At 42.9% G+C, this 20,214-nt stretch overlaps 2 protein-coding genes across 5 annotated transcripts in view; one reads left to right on the top strand and one right to left on the bottom strand.

Annotated features, from left to right (window-relative positions):
* Window positions 1–20,214, bottom strand: part of LOC143923952 (bile salt export pump-like) — a 156,933-nt gene that overhangs the window by 92,131 nt on the left and 44,588 nt on the right. The gene's annotated exons all lie outside the window — the stretch shown is intronic.
* Window positions 3,010–14,020, top strand: LOC143923953 (uncharacterized). Of its 4 annotated transcripts, XM_077447906.1 has the most exons (4): window positions 3,011–3,163; window positions 8,506–8,694; window positions 9,859–13,145; window positions 13,392–14,020. In XM_077447906.1, exons 1-4 carry the CDS (start codon window positions 3,103–3,105, stop codon window positions 13,623–13,625), a joined length of 3,771 nt encoding a protein of 1,256 aa, XP_077304032.1. In that variant the 5' UTR covers window positions 3,011–3,102; the 3' UTR covers window positions 13,626–14,020. The 4 variants fall into 4 exon arrangements, with proteins under 4 accessions (XP_077304031.1, XP_077304032.1, XP_077304030.1 ...); XM_077447904.1 differs by having other exon boundaries at window positions 8,563–8,694; window positions 9,859–14,020; XM_077447903.1 differs by having other exon boundaries at window positions 9,859–14,020.

Raw genomic sequence — 20,214 nt, 5'->3', positions numbered from 1 at the left:
ACTCTGTAATACCCGCCAATACTCTGCAATACCCGCCAATACTCTGCAATACCCGCCAATACTCTGCAATACCAGCCAATACTCTGCAATATCCGCCAATACTCTGCAATACCAGCCAATACTCTGCAATACCAGCCAAAACTCTGCAATACTCTGCAATACCCCACCAATACTCTGCAATACCCCGCCAATACTCTGCAATATCCTGCCAATACCCACCAATACCAGCCAATACTCTGCAATACCCTGCCAGTACCCGCCAATACTCTGCAATACCCACCAATACTGTGCAATACCAGCCAATACTCTTCAATACCCGCCAATACTCTGCAATACCCCGCCAATACTCTGCAATACCCCGCCAATACTCTGCAATACCAGCCAATACTCTGCAATACCCGCCAATACTCTGCAATACCAGCCAATACTCTGCAATACCCTGCCAATCCTCTGCAATACCCCGCCAATACTCTGCCATACCCAGCCATACTCGGAGATACCCAGCCATACCGAGCCATACTCGGTGATACCCTGCAATACCCAGCCATAGACGTCTCCAAACCACCCCCCCCCCTCGCCGCCCTCCGGTGCTTCTACCGACTCGCCAATACGATCAAAGCCAGAATCTTTTTTTTTATTTCAGGCTTCCCAGCCTAGAGGTGAGATGTGGGGTCTTATTGACCCCATATCTCACTGTAAAGAGGACCTGTCATGCCATATTCCTTTTACTAGGGATGTTTAAATTCCTTGTAATAGGAATAAAAGTGATCAAAAAATGTATTTTTGGGGAAAAAAATGTCAAACTAAAATAAATAAAGTAAAATGAACAATAAAAAAAATTAAAAATTGAAAGCGCCCCTGTCCCCATGTGCTCGCATGCAGAAGCGAACGCATACATAAGTACTGCCCACATATGAAAACGGTGTTCAAACCACACATGTGAGGTATCACTGTGAACATTAGAGCAAGAGCAATAATTCTTGCCCTAGACCTCCTCTGTAACTCAAAACATGTAACCAGTAAAAAAATTTAAAACGCTGCCTATGGGAATTTTTAAGTAGCGACGTTTGGCGCCATTCCACGAGCATGTGCAATTTTGAAGGGTGAAATGTTAGGTATCTATTTACTCAGCATAACTTCATCCTTCACATTATGCAAAAATTGGGCTAACTTTACTGCTTTGTTTTTTTTTAAGCACAAAAAAAAGCGATCGAAAAATTGCTGCGCAAATACCGTGCGAGATAAAGAGTTGCAACGACCACCATTGTATTCTCTAGGGTCTTTGCTAAAAAAATATATATAATGTTTTGGGGTTCTATGTAATTTTCTAGCAAATAATTGATGATTTTTACATGTAGGAGAGAAATGTCAGAATTGGCCTGGGTGCTCCAGAACGCCTGATGGTGCTCCCTGCATGTTGGATGCATATCCTGTGTGTGAGAAATAAACATATAATATGACAATTTTGTGAAAAAAAAAGGAAAAAAAATCTTGATTTTGCAAAGCATTGTGGGAAAAAATTACAACTTCAAAAAACTCATCATGCCTCTTACTAAATACCTTGGAATGTCTTCTTTCCAAAAAGGGGTCATTTTGGGGGTATTTGTACTTTTCTGGCATGTTAGGGTCTCAAGAATTGAAATAGGCCTTCAGTCCTTTGGGTGTGATCAATTTTCAGATATTGTCACCATAGATTTTGGCCAAAATTTATGAAGAAAAATTACTAATCTGCTAAATTTTATAACAGAAACGAAGAAAATTTCATTTTTTTACAGAATTTTCGGTCTTTTTTCTTTTATACCACAAAAAAAAAAAACCCAGCGGTGATTAAATACCACCAAAAGAAAGCTCTATTTGTGTGAAAAAAAGGACAAAAATGTCATATGGGTACAGTGTTGCATGACTGAGTAATTGTCATTCAAAATGTGAGAGCACCAAAAGCTGAAAATTGGTCTGGTTATTAAGGGTGTTTAAGTGCCCAGTGGTCAAGTGGTTAATACTCCCATCCCATTTGACCTTCTGAATGAAGGCATTCCCAGCTGCCCTCCAGAGGTTAAAGAAGGACCCCTGCCCCACAAGGGGTCGTCTAAATGAAAATCAGAGCTTACATAGTTACATAGTTACACAGTCCATCTAGTTCAACCACAAAAAAAAAAATAATAATAATAATATCATACAATCCCATATACCCAATTCTATACCCACAGTTGATCCAGAGGAAGGCAAAAACCCCCAGCAGAGCATGATCCAATTTGCTAAAGCAGGGTAAAAAATTCCTTCCTGATCCCACGAGAGGCAATCGGATTTTCCCCGGATCAACTTTACCTATAAATGTTAGTACCCAGTTATATTATGTACACTTATGAAATAATCCAGGCCCTTCTTAAAGCAATCCCCTGAGCATGCCAGAACCACCTCTGCAGGGAGTCTATTCCACATTTTCACAGCTCTTACTGTGAAGAAACCTTTCCATATTTGGAGATGAAATCTCTTTTCGTCTAGACGTAAAGAACAGTGAACAGTGCATTTCAAAAACACTGGTCAAGCACTATACACTCCTGTAAGGACTAATTTGCAAGCTTGTAGTAAGGGCACCTTTCTGTAAAACAGGTTAACCTAACAGAGACCTCTGTAGTAGTGATGAAAAAAGGAATTCAAGAAGTGACAGCTCCAGCTATGTTTAATAGGTCCAGTTGATTTATCCTGGAGCCAGGTCTGTCTCACCAGTAAAAAGCTATTGGATTTGAGTGGACTGGGCAATATAAATAGTGAGAACATAATATTTATTAAATGGTTCATTCTGGGAATAGAGTTTACATTAAAACAATAAGTACAAATGTGAGAACTCAATAGGTTGACATACGTAGCCAGTGACCTTTACAGAAAAGTGCCACCTCTCTTACCAGTCACTAATGATGGGTTTCTTTCACCTGGGATAATTCATTAATTGCAGGGGCTGATCCTTGTGTATGATACAAGGGAGAATAATGGCTCCAGCCAGGTATATATAGCAGAGAAAGTGACAGAAGAACATCAGCTGAAGAACTCCTTTCTCCTGAGCACGGTATACACATACACTGAATAGACCTGGTGCCACTGAGAATGAAGCTTCTCATCTTTTCCTTGCTGCTGGTAGCAGTGACAGCAAGATCAATCCCCGATGGTAAGTGCCTATTTCATTGTATGCTATTATTTTATTTGTTTGGATAAAGCTTTACTTAAAGTATAACTAAAGGCGAAAACTTTTTTTTTTTGTTTTGCACATAGTGGAGAGGGATTAGAACACCTGCCAGCTTGTATTGCTGTCTATGCCCCCATTAAGGAGATTCACCCTCTGTATTGGTCCTGTTTACCATTATCATTGAAAGTAAGAGAAATTACCCACACATTATCAAATTTTGTGTTGTCCCCAGAAAAGTAATAAAGGGGGAAATCTTCACTAGTTCTGGTGACCCCAAGGAATCCCCTTGATTGACAGGGATTTCCTCTCACTTCCTGTTGGGCTATGGAACAGGAAGTGAAGATAAATCTCCGCAATGGGACACAAAATCTTACAGGGGTTATAACCCTTCCTTGCTCTATCCAAAATATAAAAAAATATGTTTTGCCTATAGTTCTACTTTAAATGCATTAATGCTAAAGAAACTTACAATCTAACGTCTCTACACACTCAATTTGTGTGAAATTTATCAGCATCCTTTGGATTGAAGGAGGAGCCCTAAGAAAAGCTGGGGAGAACATGCTAATTCTCCATGTAGATAGTTTTCCTGGTTGGAAGTGAACACAGGACCATCATTGCAGGGTAAACATGGAAAACATTTAGCCAACATGCTTATCCTACTGTTATGGACCAGTTAACATAACACTTCTAATTTACTCCTTGTAGTTGGTAGCAATGGGAGTAACAGCATTTCCAAAGGCATGCATTTTTTAGGAGATTCACTAATTTACCTCCTTGGACTTCTGCAAGGTGCAGTAATGGTGTACAAGGTGCCGAAACACATCCAAGCTTAGAAGGTTTATGTTAAATTGGTTAAATCAATTTTAGGTTTGTGGCATTGTTTCTGCCAGAAAGCTCCAATCAACAACGCAAACCAGAAAGTTTTTGTTTTTCCTGCCTCTTGGGCTTAAAATATGCCTCTAATCGTCCTGGATGCATAGGAAAACACTGAGCTGCTTCTACAGGCAAAATGCAAAACTGTAGAAGCAGCATTCTTTAAGCCAGTGTGTATGGGCCCTAAATGAGAAGTTCGTCTCTGGCCTTATCTATTATTATTATTATACAGGTTTTATATAGTGCCAACAGTTTGCTCAGGGCTTTACAACATGAGGGCAGACATTACAGTTACATTACAATTTGGTACAAGAGGAATCAGAGGGCCCTGCTCATTACAGCTTACATTCTAAAAAGGAAGGGGCAATTGATACAAAAGGTAATAGCTGTGGGGGGATGAGCTGATGGAGGAAGTAAAACAGTGTTAGTTAGAGGGAGGATAGGCTTCTTTGAAGAGAAGAGTTTTCAGGGATCGTCTAAAGATGGATAGATTAGGGGACAGTTGGACAGATTGGGGTAGGGAGTTCCAAAGGATGGGAGAAGCTCTGAGAAATCCTGGAGGCGAGCATGGGAGGAGGTGACAAGGGAGCTAGAGAGCAGGAGGTCTTGGGATGACTGAAGAGGACGGCTTGGTTGGTATTTTGGTATTATCTAGGGGTGTGTCTTTCACAGGTTTTTTTGCTGCCAGGTACACAATGGGATTGATTAACTAAAACTTGTGCACACAGAATCTGGTGCAGCTGCGCATGGTAGCCAATAAGCTTTTAACTTTGGCTTGTTCAATTAAGCTTTAAAAATCTTGAAGCTGATTGGTTTCTATGAAAAACTGCACCAGATTTTGCATTCCCCAGCTTTAGTAAATCAACCCCAATGTAGACAATGATACAGAATCTGCATGGCACGCACAGAAGAGGAACCAGCCATATAGAAAGATGGCTTGAGCTCAACTCCAGCCAAACCTGTTTATTTTGTTTTGGATGGATCTGGGAAGAGTTAGTGCCTCTGTCAAGTTTTGACTCCCTCTGTGACCCGATTTTTCAGATTTCAACTATCAAGATTTCTCTCCAACAGGGCCATAATAGTGGCATTAGAACTTCTGACTGTTTTTTTTTTTTGCTTTCTTTGTTCACCTGTCCCAGTGAAAGGTGCACCCCAATGTGTTGCATAGGTACTACAACAATAGGAAGTAAATAAAAAATCTCCTGATGAATAAGGTCACAGACAGAAATCAAAACCCAATTGAATCTAACTCTTTACTACTCTATCCAAAACTAAAACAAAACATCTGGGCTGGGGTTAAGCTTTAATGCCAGTGGTACTGGGATGTTCTGGAGTTAAGGTGGTAGAGTACTGGAATCCAAGCTTGGTAGGGGTTCTGAAGAAATCAGATGATTGCAGGGCCCATTCACACTATTTGCATTGGGATGCACTGGGCAGGGATACCCACCACAGTCTCAACGCAAAGACAAGGACATTTGCCTTGTTTCCTATGATGTCAGCTCACAACACTGTGTTGCTATGGTGTGCGCTAAATAAAAGTACGGCATGAAATAGTGTGATGCACCAGGCTTAGTGCTTCAGCACTGCACCCTACCAATGTACACCAGCAGGTTGCATGGTATAAATCAGCCCTAATGCCCATTGGAACTCCTACAGGTAGGAGAATCAGGTCATGTGAAGTGAAAGCACGAGACCACCAATTCTCCGGGAACGGTTCAGATATCATTTTTATTTGCCACATTAAAAGAATAAAAAAATCCCTCTTACTTTGACAAATAAAAATAATATCCGGACCAATCTCTAAGGCTTTTTGCGCTAATCTGTTCATTTGACATAAAGCAGGGCTGCGATGGCATTGGAAGTGCTGCATTAGGTGACATTTGTGCAAATTTACAAACCCGTAAATGTGACTTTCACCAAATATTTACTTTAAAGTGCCTGGCATTTCTTTTAAATTAGAGGAAATCATTAATTAAACTGTGACTACTTGGCGAATGCCACATCCATTCCTTTATAAATATGTCCCTTATTGTTGAGATTCTTTTGGATTTTGGGCTGTGACTTTGACATACATTTAAACATGATAAGGCAGGACAGTCAACAATGTCATTTACATTACATTTTTTAACTCTTCATTGATGTTTGCCATGTTGTCAGTCTAAAAGTGGTCCAGGTTTATGCTTAGTTGACAAAAAAATGTCTGAATGTGGTTATACACAAGCTTACTAAAGAGAAGCAGAATAGAAAAAAATATATATTTCCTCCAGTCATGAAAGTGTATTCTTGTGCATAGACCTTTACATGCTTAACTTACAAGTAAGGATATGTCCAAAGGTCATTTAATTCCTCACGAGAAAATTTCACAGTTCTAATTTCACTGGCCTGCTTTCTGTAATAGAAATCTATTTGCTGTGAATTATTGCATTTTTTTTAAATCATCACTACTCTTTACAGGGTAGAAAAAGGTTGAGGCCCAGATAAATGGAATGTCTTGAATGTCTTGCACGTCTTGCTATATATATGATATATGTACAAAATAAGTATATATATATATATATATATATATATATATATATATATATATATATATATAGATAGATAGATAGATAGATAGATAGATAGATAGATACCGTAGATAGATAGATAGATCTATATATATATATATAGAGAGAGAGAGAGAGAGAGAGAGAGATACATATACTGTATACATATAGATATATCAATATTAATGCTGCCAAAAAATAAATGATAGTGTTTCAATGTTCTGCTATTCTATCATTTCTAAGTGACATAATATGTAAAGTAGTATCTTTCTGACCCCTGACACCCTATCAGATTTAGTGTGATTTATGTCCAGGGGTGACTGACAGCAGCTTAAAATTGAGGTTTAGGTTTGGTCATTTTTACATCACTACATTGTTACATTGGTTCAGCTTGGACCAAAGTAAGTAAGTATGTAACTGGAAATTATTGTACTAGACAAGGCTACTCCAGTCATCTTCATTAGCTTCCTGTACTGGGTGGCTGCACTGCTGCATAGTGAACACAGGAGGTTTTTTTTTTTTTCAGTGAATGTAAAGTGTTCTTTGATTGGGTGGGGTGAGGACTGTGACATCACTGTGACATCACTGTGACATCACTGGCCTGCCTCTCCACCTGGTCCAATCAGACAATGCTTTAAATTCACTGATAAACAGTGAGAAATCTTCTGTGTGCATTATGCAGCAGGGCAGATGCTCAGCACAGGACCTGAAAGATAGTGAAAATCACTGAAGTAGCAAAGTTTACAGTGATGTCCAGCTTCCATGGAGAATCTTACAAGAAGCATGGAAGGGTTGGAGCCTCTAGTAATTTTTTAGTGTTCATAATTAAGGGGATTTACACCAAGAAATGATTTTTCTAGACGCAAGCACTCCCATGGGGGAGGAGGTCACATGCGCCTTTAGTCTTGGAAGTGCTGGGTGATGTTGCTGGCTGTGGAGGATGAGAAATAAGCAGAAAGGGAGCACAGATAAGGTAAAAATTGGATTAGAGCATATGGGGGGGGGGGCTTTGCAGAAGCAATGCAACTTTTCCATATAAAAATTGATGGGAAATCCAGAAATCCAGAATGAACAAGAGAAATCACTCGCCCCCCCCCCCCCCCCCCCAGTGCTGAATGGATGAATCCCCTCTGCCACCTATTCAGACAGCCTGCAACTACAGCTGTCAGAATACCCAAACAGTGGCTGCATCTGCTTGGATACAGCTGCTGTTTGGCTGAAAATGTCTTTACCTGGCATTTTCAATTTTCAGAACCCAGGATGTCCAGTCGGAGGACCTCATACGTCCCGTGGGATTCTGACAGGACCACACACAGTTTGAATATCAGTGGGTTCATCAGGAACCTGACAAAAATGTCTTCAATGTATGGCCAGCTTAAAACAGGCTTTTCCACTCTTTTGGAGACATTTCCTTTTACTTCCTGTTAGTGTGATTTTAGTGTGGTGCACAGAGTGGATTTATATTCATTGTGGATTCATTAAGTAAGATATACATTTAAAAAAAAATTGTATTTTTGTCAGGCCCCTTACTTGGACGGACTCTGTTGTGATCAACAGGGAATCTGTCCGCTGATCCCATGCTGATCAGAGCAGAGGGGGTGGATGACTGGTCTGTATCCGCTCAGTTTATACAGAGTGGACATGGACCAAGCCCGCTTTGCTCTATGGACCGGTGGGAGAAAATGAACTGCACTCTCCATTTACACCCGACTGCCTTCTGATCTGCCTAGATGGAAGGGGATGGACACCTTTTAATTTCTTTTTAGCAGACAGACCAGTTTAGAGGTAGATGGGTGAAAACAGACACAATTTCATTTACACCTGCCGGGTGGTTGTATATACTTTTGTTATTTGCCATCTAAATGCAGTTATATTTGTACTGTTATTTAACTAAGGAATTGTTTGCAGGTCGGAAGAAACACCAAAAATGTCCTGTATTCACCAAAAAAAATTCAACCACTTCAGGGCAAGAAAACAAGAGTGTTAGAAATTGTAGCGCCTGCGCACAGCCAGCCTGTACTTCAGATGACGACTGTCACGATAACAAAATCTGCTGTGAAATCAGCTGTGGAATGAGATGTGTTACTGGCATCAGTGGTAAGTATTCCTAAATATATTGTTATTTATATACATTAGTTATACTAAACTGAGGTGGAACGCATACATTATATCAGTTCTGTGCACTCAATTTGGTGGAAATTCATGGAATGGATTCATGTTAGATATTCAAACTGATGGAAGGGAGATGCCAGAAAGCATCTGATTCTGCCTATTGTGAGTACAGATCTGTGTCTTTGGGGCCTGTCGAGTGAGGACCGCCCCTTTAGCTAGAACAGCCAGTAAAGGGGGTGCTAGAGAGCATCCTGCAAATAATTTAGTGCATCAAGTCTGCAGCTAGAGAGAACAAGAAGACTTAATTCTTCCATACATGTGGCTGTATGGTTAAAAGCAGTATGTCTGCTTCTACAGATAATCTGGTGAGGTCAAGTGAGTATTGTCATTATCGATTGTGAATAGTTCTAGTTAGAGTATCCCACTTATCACTTCTCCCATCCAAGTTCTAAATAAGATACAAACCCCAAATACCCTGGACTGGTCTTTGAGCGGTGAGCAAGTGGGAGTAAGGGTGGAACAAGTAGGTTCTCACAGCAACCACGCAAAAATCCCTAGCAACATAGTGGGGAACCCTCTGCACCTAAGTGGGAAACTCTCTGCACCTAAGTGGGAAACCCTTTGCATCTAAGTGGGAACCATTGGCAACCACCTGCAGGTAACCAGGGAGAGACCTATGAAGTCAACACTCAACAAACCCTAAGGGGAGTGTGCTACATACTGAACCCTGTTAAAGAATGGCACGGCTGGGTGGGCGGAACCGCGTGTGGCTGCGCTATTTTCAAACAATGACAGTGGGCTCTCGGAGAAGATGCCCACTCTCTGTCACTGGGAGGGGGGAGAGGAGGACAGGCTGCAGCTGCTGGAACATGTTACATATAGGTGAAACAAGTAACATGTTGCAAAAGGTGAACTTATCCCTTAACCTACACAACTGAGTCTGTTTGATTTATTGATTGCATATTGATTAGCACTTGGATGGTCTAATTGTTTATGCACTGGACTATATCTAAAAATTCCTTAGCTGTGTGCAAGTGTACTTGGGAGAACTGAATGTTTAAAAAACAGTAAAGCCACCTACTTGATATTAGCTATTTATTAGGTAATATATTTTCAAGTGTTACTAAAAGCTTTGTATTTTATGTTTAGAATCCGCACAAGGATATAATGATGTAAAGCAAGAAACACATCACAAGAATGGCGATAACAAAGTAAGACACGAAAGAGACGTCAATCGTGAAACAAAAAATAGTAGCCTTGAAGATGGACAAAGCAGAGAAGATGATAAACAGAGCAGTGAAGAAGATGGGGTCAAACAGGGCAAATCAAGAGGAAAGAGAGATGTCAGTGAAAAGGATGAACAGAGTATTGAAGAAGATGATGGTGAAAGAGGTCGCAAAATAGCAGAGGGGAAGAAAAGAGAAAATCATGGTGAAAGAGGTCGCAATATAACAGAGGGAAAGAGAAGAGAAAATCATGATGAAAGAGTTTGCACAATGGAAGGGGGAAAGAGAAGAGGTGAAAAGAATCACAAGATAGCAGAAGAGAGTAGACAGGCTAAACATGAAAAAAAGGGTATTGAAACAGCAAAGGAGAAGCAACAAGAGAAACATGGTGAAGAGGGACTGGCCACAGCAGCAGAGAAGAGTCAACAACAGCATGTAGGCAATGCAGTTAGAGAGAAAAGACATGCTAATTCTGGTAATAACGGGGAAACGCTAGGCCATAATGAAGGGGAAAGAAAAGGACAGGAACCAGGAGAAGGGGTACATAAGAAGGGAGAAAGAAGAGCCCATTCAAATGAGGAAGCTAGGGATATAAATGAAAATTCCAAATCTGAAGAAATTAAAGAGCAAGGACAACAAAATCATGGTGAAAAAGGTCACAACATAGCAGAGGGAAAGAGAAACAAAAATCACAGTGAAAAGGGTCATAAGATAGCAGAAGAGAATAGACAGGCTAAACATGAAAAAAAGGGTATTGAAACAGCAAAAGAGAAGCAACAAGAGAAACATGGTGAAGAGGGACTGGCCACAGCAGCAGAGAAGAGTCAACAACAGCATGTAGACAATACAGTTAGAGAGAAAAGACATGCTAATTCTGGTAATAATGGGGAAAAGCTAGACCATAATGAAGGAGAGAGAAAAGGACAGGAACCAGGAGAAGGGTTACATCAGAAGGGAGAAAGAAGAAGTCAGAAGAAGGGAGAAAGAAGAGCATGTTCAAATGAGGAAGCTATGGATGTAAATGAAAATTCCAAATCTGAGGAAATTTATGAGCAAGGACAACAAAATCATAGTGAAAAAGGTTGCAGCATAGCAGAGGGAAAGAGAAACAAAAACCACAGTGAAAAGGGTCATAAGATAGCAGAAGAGAATAGACAGGCCAAACATGAAAAAAAGGGTATTGAAACAGCAAAGGAGAAGCAACAAGAGAAACACGGTGAAGAGGGACTGGCAACAGCAGCAGAGAAGAGTCAACAAGAGCATGCAGGCAATGCAGTTAGAGAGAAAAGACATGCTGGATCTGGTAATCATGGGGAAAATTTAGGCCATAAAGAAGGAGAGAGAAAAGGACAGAAACCAGGTGAAGGGTTACATCAGAAGGGAGAAAGAAGAGGTCAGAAGAAGGGAGAAAGAAGAGCCCATTCAAATAAGGAAGCTAGGGATGTAAATGAAAATTCCAAATCTGAGGAAATTAATGAGCAAGGACAACAAAATCATGGTGAAAAAGGTCACAACATAGCAGAGGGAAAGAGAAACAAAAATCATAGTGAAAAGGGTTATAAGATAGCAGAAGAGAATAGACAGGCTAAACATGAAAAAAAGGGTATTGAAACAGCAAAGGAGAAGCAACAAGAGACACATGGTGAAGAGGGACTGGCCACAGCAGCAGAGAAGAGTCAACAAGAGCATGCAGGCAATGCAGTTAGAGAGAAAAGACACGCTGGATCTGGTAATCATGGGGAAAATTTAGGCCATAAAGAAGGAGAGAAAAAAGGACAGAAACCAGGTGAAGGGGTACATCAGAAGGGAGAAAGAAGAGGTCAGAAGAAGGGAGAAAGAAGAGCCAGTTCAAATGAGGAAGCTAGGGATATAAATGAAAATTCCAAATCTGAGGAAATTAATGAGCAAGGACAACAAAATCATAGTGAAAAAGGTTGCAGCATAGCAGAGGGAAAGAGAAACAAAAATCACAGTGAAAAGGGTCATAAGATAGCAGAAGAGAATAGACAGGCTAAACATGAAAAAAAGGGTATTGAAACAGCAAAAGAGAAGCAACAAGAGAAACATGGTGAAGAGGGACTGGCCACAGCAGCAGAGAAGAGTCAACAACAGCATGTAGACAATACAGTTAGAGAGAAAAGACATGCTGGATCTGGTAATCATGGGGAAAATGTAGGCCATAAAGAAGGAGAGAGAAAAGGACAGGAACCAGGAGAAGGGGTACATCAGAAGGGAGAAAGACGAGGTCAGAAGAAGGGAGAAAGAAGAGCCCGTTCAAATAAGGAAACTAGGGATGTAAATGAAAATTCCAAATCTGAGGAAATTAATGAGCAAGGACAACAAAATCATGGTGAAAAAGTTCACGACATAGCAGAGGCAAAGAGAAACAAAAATCACAGTGAAAAGGGTCATAAGATAGCAGAAGAGAATAGACAGGCTAATCATGGAGAAAACAGTCATAAAACAAAAGAGAATCAACAGAAGAACCAGAATGACAAGGGACTGGCCATAGCAGCAGAGAAGAGTCAACAAGAGCATGCAGGCAATGTAGTTAGAGAGAAAAGACATGCCGGATCTGGTAATCATGGAGAAAAACTAGGCCATAAAGAAGGAGAGAGAAAAGGACAGGAACCAGGAGAAAGGGTAGGTCAAAATGTGGCCAAGAAAAATAAATCTAACAACCCAAGTTACAATCAATGGAAAAATGCAGATAATGAAGTTAGAGAGAAAAGAGAAGCCAGAAAAAAAACTGGTAATCACGTCAGCAGATACCCAAGAGATTTACTCGGCTATTTAAAAAGAGAAAATTCCAGCCCAAGTCACAATCAGGGGGAAAATGTACACAATGTAGTTAGGGAGAAAAGACATGCCAAATCTCCTAGTCTGGGACAAAAGCTCAACTATAAAGAAGGAGAGACAACAGGACAGGAACCTGGGGAAAGGGAAGATCAGGTAAAACATACCAGGCATCACAACTGCAATGAAACACGTAAGCATGGAAGTAACGGGACCCAGAGACATGAACATAAATGTACCAAGGGAAGACACCATGATAATACTACCGGTGAACATAACGGTACCTGTACACATAGGCATAACAGGACCATTGAACACAAGCATGAGAAGAAATGGGAACACAGGGGAAAATGTAAGCATGGAGAAAACTGTACAAGAACAGAATGTAAATCAGGAAGAATATCAGACAACAAGGTATTGGAAAGAGAAAATGAAGAATCAAAAGAAGAAATAGAGGAAAGTAAAAAAACCCATACAGCTAGGGTGAAGAGACATGAACATAAATGTACCAAGGGAAGACACCATGATAATACTACCTGTGAACATAATGGTACCTGTACACATAGGCATAACAGGACCATAGAACAAAGGGGAAAGGGTAAGCATGGAGAAAACCATACACGAAGAGAATGTAAATCAGGGAGAATATCAGTCAAGAAGGAACTGGAAAGAGAAAACAAAGAATCAAAAGAAGAAATAGAGGAGAATAAAAAAACACATACAGCTAGGGTAAAGAGACATGAAAAACAGAAAGAAAAGAATTCACAAAGGAAACAAAAATATGAATCTGAAGAAAATAAATCCAGTGAGGAAGAAAAAAGTAAAGAAATCAGAAAGAATAAAAAAGAAAACAGAAATGATTCAGGAGGGAGCTCTTCTCATGAATCAGAGTGAATTGAAGAACAGTCATCAGCAATTGCACAGCCATCAGCTACAGTTGACGAGATGCCACTTCCAAAAAGCAACTAGTAACTGTGGGAAATTAACAGCCAACATTACTTCTGTGCTGACATAGTACAAGCGAAAAGTAGTTAGTTTCTGCAAGTAAACAGCACTGAAATGTAGTTTATGTTATAATTGGTGTAGTAAATATAGAATATAACAGGGATGCAGGGAAACAAATATTGGATTGCTAGTTTTTGAATTTATACTAAATATCCTTGTGTACTATAATGTTAGGCAACACTAGGCCACTTTGGACTAACATGTTATTTTCTGGTGTCTTCCTAAGTAGTTACCGACTTTGTTCCTGTGCAAAACTTTCATTAAAGAGCTATCTTCAAAGACAATTCCAGAGTCTTGTTTCCTTTCCTAATGCTGGTCATAGGAAGCTTTGATTTCGTCCAATTCCTGTTGAATCAACCTACGTTCCAGCCATGAGTGGCCCTGCAAGCACCAACTGGCTACACAAACAAATTAAAAAAATTGATTGAGGATAAAAAAATTAATTCTGGAAAATTTTGGGCAGTGACGGCATCCTGTCAGATGCCATCACTGCTCGTCAGTGCCCTTGTACTCAGGCAGTGGGAGGTTCCTACATCTATGCCGTTTAGCAATGCTTTTCTCTGGTTCAGCTTGTGGGATCCCGCAAGCTGGATGAACTAAAGAGAATTTAACCGTGAATAGCTAGATTAACCAAAATTCAAATAGTGAAAGGTTTCTGCAAGACATGCAGAAAAGGGAACTCCAGGTAAACACCTAAATACACAAAACAAATGCATATCTAGGAGCTGTTTTACCTGCAGAAGGATTAGCATGTCTGTTAATATAGTCCTGCGATTCACATAGCTCTTCCCTACAGCACAACCCTGTCTAGCAGGAGAGGGAACCTGATTTTTTTATGCTACCGATTCACTTTCACATACATGTCCCCACCCTGTGTACACAAAGTGAAAGGAGAAGCAGCACACTGATGAGCTCATATTTCTGTCTCTCTACTCTCCTCCTATCAGTATGCCCCTAGCACTGCAGCAAACCTGATTGGCTTCCTGTGTTGATTCCCATTCCCCGGAGTTAGCTCTGCTGTACAGGGACTGCAAAGGACTAATACTAGATCAAATGCAGGTAGTTACACTGCTGATATTTAAATATCATACATCTATCTATACATCTATCTAAAATCAACACTTTTTAAAAAAATTTGGATAGGGTAGTGTTAATGCTCTCTCAGATGTTTTCTGCTGTCCTGCAGGGAAAATTAGACCTACTGTATATTTCCTTTCCTTCCAAGACACCTTCTAATAGGGACATCTGTCATGGTAACAACAATTTAAGAGGGGGTTTCACAAAGCTTTTGGGATTTAACCCACCCCTACGCTATCCAAAACTAGCAAAAAAGTTTAAATATTTCACATGCTACTCCAGGCGAGATCAGATGTCATGTTGGAGATGACCATCACTACTGTACATGACACCAACATTTTTAACAAACTGACAGCTTAAAGAAGATGAGATTTTAAGAGACAAACTGAAATGTGGTCCTGATGTCTATGGTTTATGTAGTTTAAAGTGCAATTAAAGATTTAAAGTGTTACTAAACCCACAATAATAACATCAGTGTGTATATGCAGTAAAGCATTCTTGTTATACTCACTGTGGAACCTAAGGGGTTCATTCTCTGCATTGTGTAAAAAGGCTGTTTGATCCTTTCTTCTCCGGTCCTCCCTGTCTTCCACTGTCCACAAACCACCTCCTGATGGAACAGAGGCTGGGGGACAAGCTGCACATGCTCAGTTTAGTGTGTATTGCTCAATGGTTTTTTCTTTTCTTGGGGGGGGGGGTTGTGATTAGCACATGGCCAATCATCAGCACGGTCGAGGGTCAGGGGTCCTGCAGCCTTATAGGACAGTCAGAGCAGAATGAAAATGCCTACAAGCTTTAACAAGACACTGACTGCTATAAATTACTGATGAGAAAAGGTATTTAGCAGTTTATATTTACTAAAATAATTAAATTTCCATGTTCTGTGTACTGTGGGAGACAAGATATGGTAAATGCAGGGTCCTGGGTTCAGTAACATTTTAACCACTTATTACTTACAATACTGGGCACTTATACACCTTCCTGCCCAGACCAATTTTCAGCTTTCAGCACTGTCGCACTTTGAATGACAATTGCGCAGTCATGCTACACTGTACCCAAACTAAATTTTGATAATTTTGTTCCCACACATAGAGCTTTGTTTTGGTGGTATTTGATCCCCTATGGAATTTTAATGCTAAACAAATAAAAAATAAATAAAATAAAAATAAATTGAAAAAAAAATAGATTTTTTTTGTTTCTGTTACAAAGCTTTGTAAATAAGTACGTTTTCTCCTTCACTGATGGGCACTGATACAGCGGCACTGATGGGCACCGATGAGGTGGCACCAATAAGGTGGCATTGATGAGGTGGCACTGATGGGCACTGATGATGGGCACTGATGATGGGCACTAATATGCGGCACTGATAGGCACTCATAGGTGGCATTAATATGCAGCACTGATGGGTACACATAGGTGGCACTGATGGGCACTGAAAGGTGGTGCGGATGGGCACTGATAGGCAGCACAAATGAGCACTGATATGCGGCATGGATGGACACTAATAGGTGGCATTGATATGCAGCACTGATGGGGACACATAGGTGGCACTGATGGGCACTGAAAGGCCGTGCGGATGGGCACTGATAGGCAGCACAGATGGGCACAGATAGGTGGCACAGATGGGCATGGATGGACATTGATAGGTGGCACTGATGTACACTAATTAATGGTACAAATGGATGCCAATCAGTGCCAAACAATAATGCCTGCCAATCAGTGATGCCCATTGTGGGCACTGATTGGCATCCATTACGGACACTGATTGACATCCCTGGTGGTCTAGAGTGGCATACCTGGTGGTGACATCCTTGGTGGTCCTAGTGATGTCCCTTGTGGTCCAGTGTGGGCATCCTCACGGGGGCTGTGCTGATAATCGATCAGCGCACATCCCCTCTGTGAGAGGAGCAGTCAACCGGCTCTCCTCTACTCGTGTCTGACAGACACGAGTGAGGAAAAGCCGATCAAGGTCTCTTCCTGTTTACACTGTGATCACCCATGATTGGACACGGCTGATCACATGGTAAAGAGTCTCCATCAGAGACTCTTTACCAAGATCGGTGTAGTGGTGTGTCAGACTGACACACAGCACCACCAATCGCCGCGATGCGTGCCCCCACCACGGGCGAACGGCGGCTATTATTCTGCTGGATGTCATATGACTTCCGGTCAGGATATTGAAGCTACTTTGCCTCCGTCATTTTGCTATATGGCGGGCGGCAAGTGGTTAATAAAAATAAAATAACAAACATTTAATACTTACCTGCTTTGTGCAATGGTTATGCACAGAGCAGCCCCGATCCTCTTCTCAAGTCCCTCGCTGGAGCTCCTGGCTCCTCCTCTTCTCTGAGTGCCCCTATAACAAGCAGCTTGATATGGGGGCACTTGTGCATGCTTGCTCATGAGCCCTGCACTGTGTGTCTATAAGACACACAGGAGCTGATATAATAAAGGCAAATCCACTGTGCACTACAAGTGCACTGCAAGTCCATTTGGAAGTGCACTTGGAAGTGCTGAAATGAGAGGAAGATAAGGGGAAGATCTGAAATGAGAGGAAGCTCTGCTGATTTTATCATCCAATCATGTGCAAGCAAAAATACTGTTTTTTTATATTCCCTGCATGCCACTCTCAGATCTACAGTGACTGCATTTCCAAGTGCTCTTCCAAGTGCTCGTGCATTGCACTTGTAGTGCACAGTGGAATTGCCTTTAGTAAATAAAACCCATTGAACGGGGCTTGGCCCCAATTTAGAACCACTGTAAGTTGTTATACTGGGTACATTACAATAATATAGTATTTTCTCCATAGAGTCTTTAATGTAAAGTTTTTGTTTCTTTGCATTGATTCATTTTTGCTATCTTTTGTAAAACAATTTAAGAAAGCTTCACTACAATTTTCTTTCAAGATCAAATCAATATTATTTTCTATTCAGTCAGGGGCGTACTAAGTGGGGGAGCGGGGGGGCGTGCCGCCCTGGGTGCCACACACTGGGGGTGGTGTCAGGCCAGCGCCCCCCCCTCCCCTCTCCGCAACTGATGTGTCAGACAGCGCCGTGAGGAGCCCGAGGCACTGGCAGTGGGCGGCATTGCGGGGGGGGGGGGTGCAAGCAGCACCCGAGTGGAGTGACATCTGCCGGCTCAGTGATCCGGGACCCGGCTCCCCTTCTCTCTGTGGTCGCGTCGTGCTGCCGTTCTGATCAGTCTCGGGCAGCGGCTGTCACTCACAGCCGAGCAGAGTGAAGCCGCCTCCCCCTCCTCCATGCACAGCACTGTATAGACAAGGAGGGGGAGGCGGCTTCACTCTGTTCGGCTGTGAGTGACAGCCGCTGCCCGAGACTGATCTGAACGGCGCGATGTGAGTCACGTGACTACAGAGAGAAGGGGATTATTGCGCCGGGTCCCGGATCACTGAGCCGACAGGTGACACTCCACTCGGGTGCTGCTCGCACCTCCCCCCTGCAATGCCGCTGCCTTGGGCTCCAGGTACACTAGAGGTTCTTTACTGTGGTGGGTCCTGCACTGTAGGGGGTCCTGCACTGTAGGGGGGGTCCTGCACTGTAGGGGGGTCCTGCACTGTGAGGGGTCTGCAGGGGGGGGTCCTGCACTGTAGGGGGGTCCTGCACTGTAGGGGGGTTCTTTACTGTGGTGGGTCATGCACTGTAGGGGGGGTCCTGCACTGTAGGGGGGGTCTGCACTGTAGGGGGGGTCTGCACTGTAGGGGGGGTCCTGCACTGTAGGGGGGGTCCTGCACTGTAGAAGGGGTCCTGCACTGTAGGGGGTCCTGCTCCGTAGAAGGGGTCCTGCACTGTAGAAGGGGTCATGCACTATAGGGGTCCTGCACTGTAGAAGGGGTCCTGCACTGTAGAAGGGGTCCTGCACTGTAGGGGGGGTCCTGCACTGTAGGGGGGTTCTGCACTGTAGAAGGGGTCCTGCACTGTAGGGGGTCTGCACTGTAGGGGGGTCCTGCACTGTAGAAGGGGTCCTGCACTGTAGGGGGGTCCTGCACTGTAGGGGGGGTCCTGCACTGTAGGGGGGTCCTGCACTGTAGGGGGGGTCCTGCACTGTAGGGGGTCCTGCACTGTAGAAGGGGTCCTGCACTGTAGGGGGGTCTGCACTGTAGAAGGGGTCCTGCACTCTAGAAGGGGTCCTGCACTCTAGAAGGGGTCCTGCACTGTAGGGGGGTCTGCACTGTAGAAGGGGTCCTGCTCTGTAGGGGGTCCTGCACTGTAGAAGGGTTCCTGCACTGTAGGGGGGTCCTGCACTGTAGAAGGGGTCCTGCACTGTAGAAGGGGTCCTGCACTGTAGGGGGGGTCTGTACTGTAGGGGAAGATTCTGCAATGTAGGGGGGTCTGTACTGTAGGTGAGGATTCTGTACTGTAGGGGAGTCTGTACTGTAGGGGGGTCTGCGCTGTAGGGGGGTGGGTCTGTACTGTAGGAGGGTCTGCACTGTAGGGGGGGGTCTGCGCTATAGGGTGGAGGGGTCTGTACTGTAGGAGGGTCTGCACTGTAGGGGAGGATTCTGTACTGTAGGGGGGTCTACACTGTAGATGGGGGTCTGTATGGTAGGGAGGGGGGTCTGCACTGTAGGGGATCTGTGTAACATGCAGAGGGTCCAGAGCTGTGAGGGGCTGTGTAATGTAAAGGGGTGCAGAGGTGCAGGGTGCTGTGTAATGTAAAGGGGTCCAGAGGTACAAGGGCTGTGTAATGTAAAGGGGTCCAGAGGTTCAGGGTGCTGTGTAATGTAAAGGGATCCATGGGCACAAGGGCTGTGTAATGTAAAGGGGTCAGGAGGTTCAGGGTGCTATGTTATGTAAAGGGGTCCAGAGGTACAAGAGCTGTGTAATGTAAAGGGGTCCAGAGGTGCAGGCTGCTGTGTAATGTAAAGAGGTCCTTAGGCGCAAGGTCCTGTGTAATGTAAAAGGGTCCAGAGGTGCAGGGCGCTGTGTAATGTAAAGGGGTCAGGAGGTTCAGGGTGCTATGTTATGTAAAGGGGTCCAGAGGTGCAGGCTGCTGTGTAATGTAAAGGGGTCCAGAGGTGCAGGGGCCTGTGTAATGTAAAGAGGTCCTTAGGTGCAAGGTCCTGTGTAATGTAAAGGGGTCCAGAGGTGCAGGGTGCTGTGTAATTTAAAGGGGTCCAGAGGTGCAGTTGTGGAGAGGGGGGGTACACAGTAGTGACAAAAAGATATTGAAGGATGCAGAGGTATGCAGGGGACACGGTGGGTGTTTTTACATTTTATGGTGGGGGGGGGGGTGCCAGATATAGGATCCGCCCCGGGTGCCAAATGCTCTAGGTACGCCCCTGTATTCAGTATGTTTTAATTTTGTTGTAAAAAGAGGTACGAATACAGTGTACATGCAGACACCCAATAGCAAAGTAACCAACGTATCAACAAAATATTGA

This window comes from Lithobates pipiens, unplaced genomic scaffold, assembly GCF_037356315.1.
Source record: "Lithobates pipiens isolate NorthernLeopardFrog02 unplaced genomic scaffold, aLitPip1_a1.2 Scaffold_22, whole genome shotgun sequence".
Taxonomy (NCBI): domain Eukaryota; kingdom Metazoa; phylum Chordata; class Amphibia; order Anura; family Ranidae; genus Lithobates; species Lithobates pipiens.
Note: the sequence above shows the minus strand (reverse complement) of the source record. Positions and strands in the feature narration are given on the sequence as shown.

Excerpts from the sequence above, each read along its gene's own strand:
- LOC143923953 (XM_077447903.1), top strand. The coding sequence starts at position 3,103 with ATGAAGCTTCTCATCTTTTCCTTGCTGCTGGTAGCAGTGACAGCAAGA. Across the intron at positions 3,164-8,505 it reads AGCAAGATCAATCCCCGATG|GTCGGAAGAAACACCAAAAA; the intron begins GTAAGTGCCTAT and ends AATTGTTTGCAG. Across the intron at positions 8,695-9,858 it reads ATGTGTTACTGGCATCAGTG|AATCCGCACAAGGATATAAT; the intron begins GTAAGTATTCCT and ends TTTTATGTTTAG.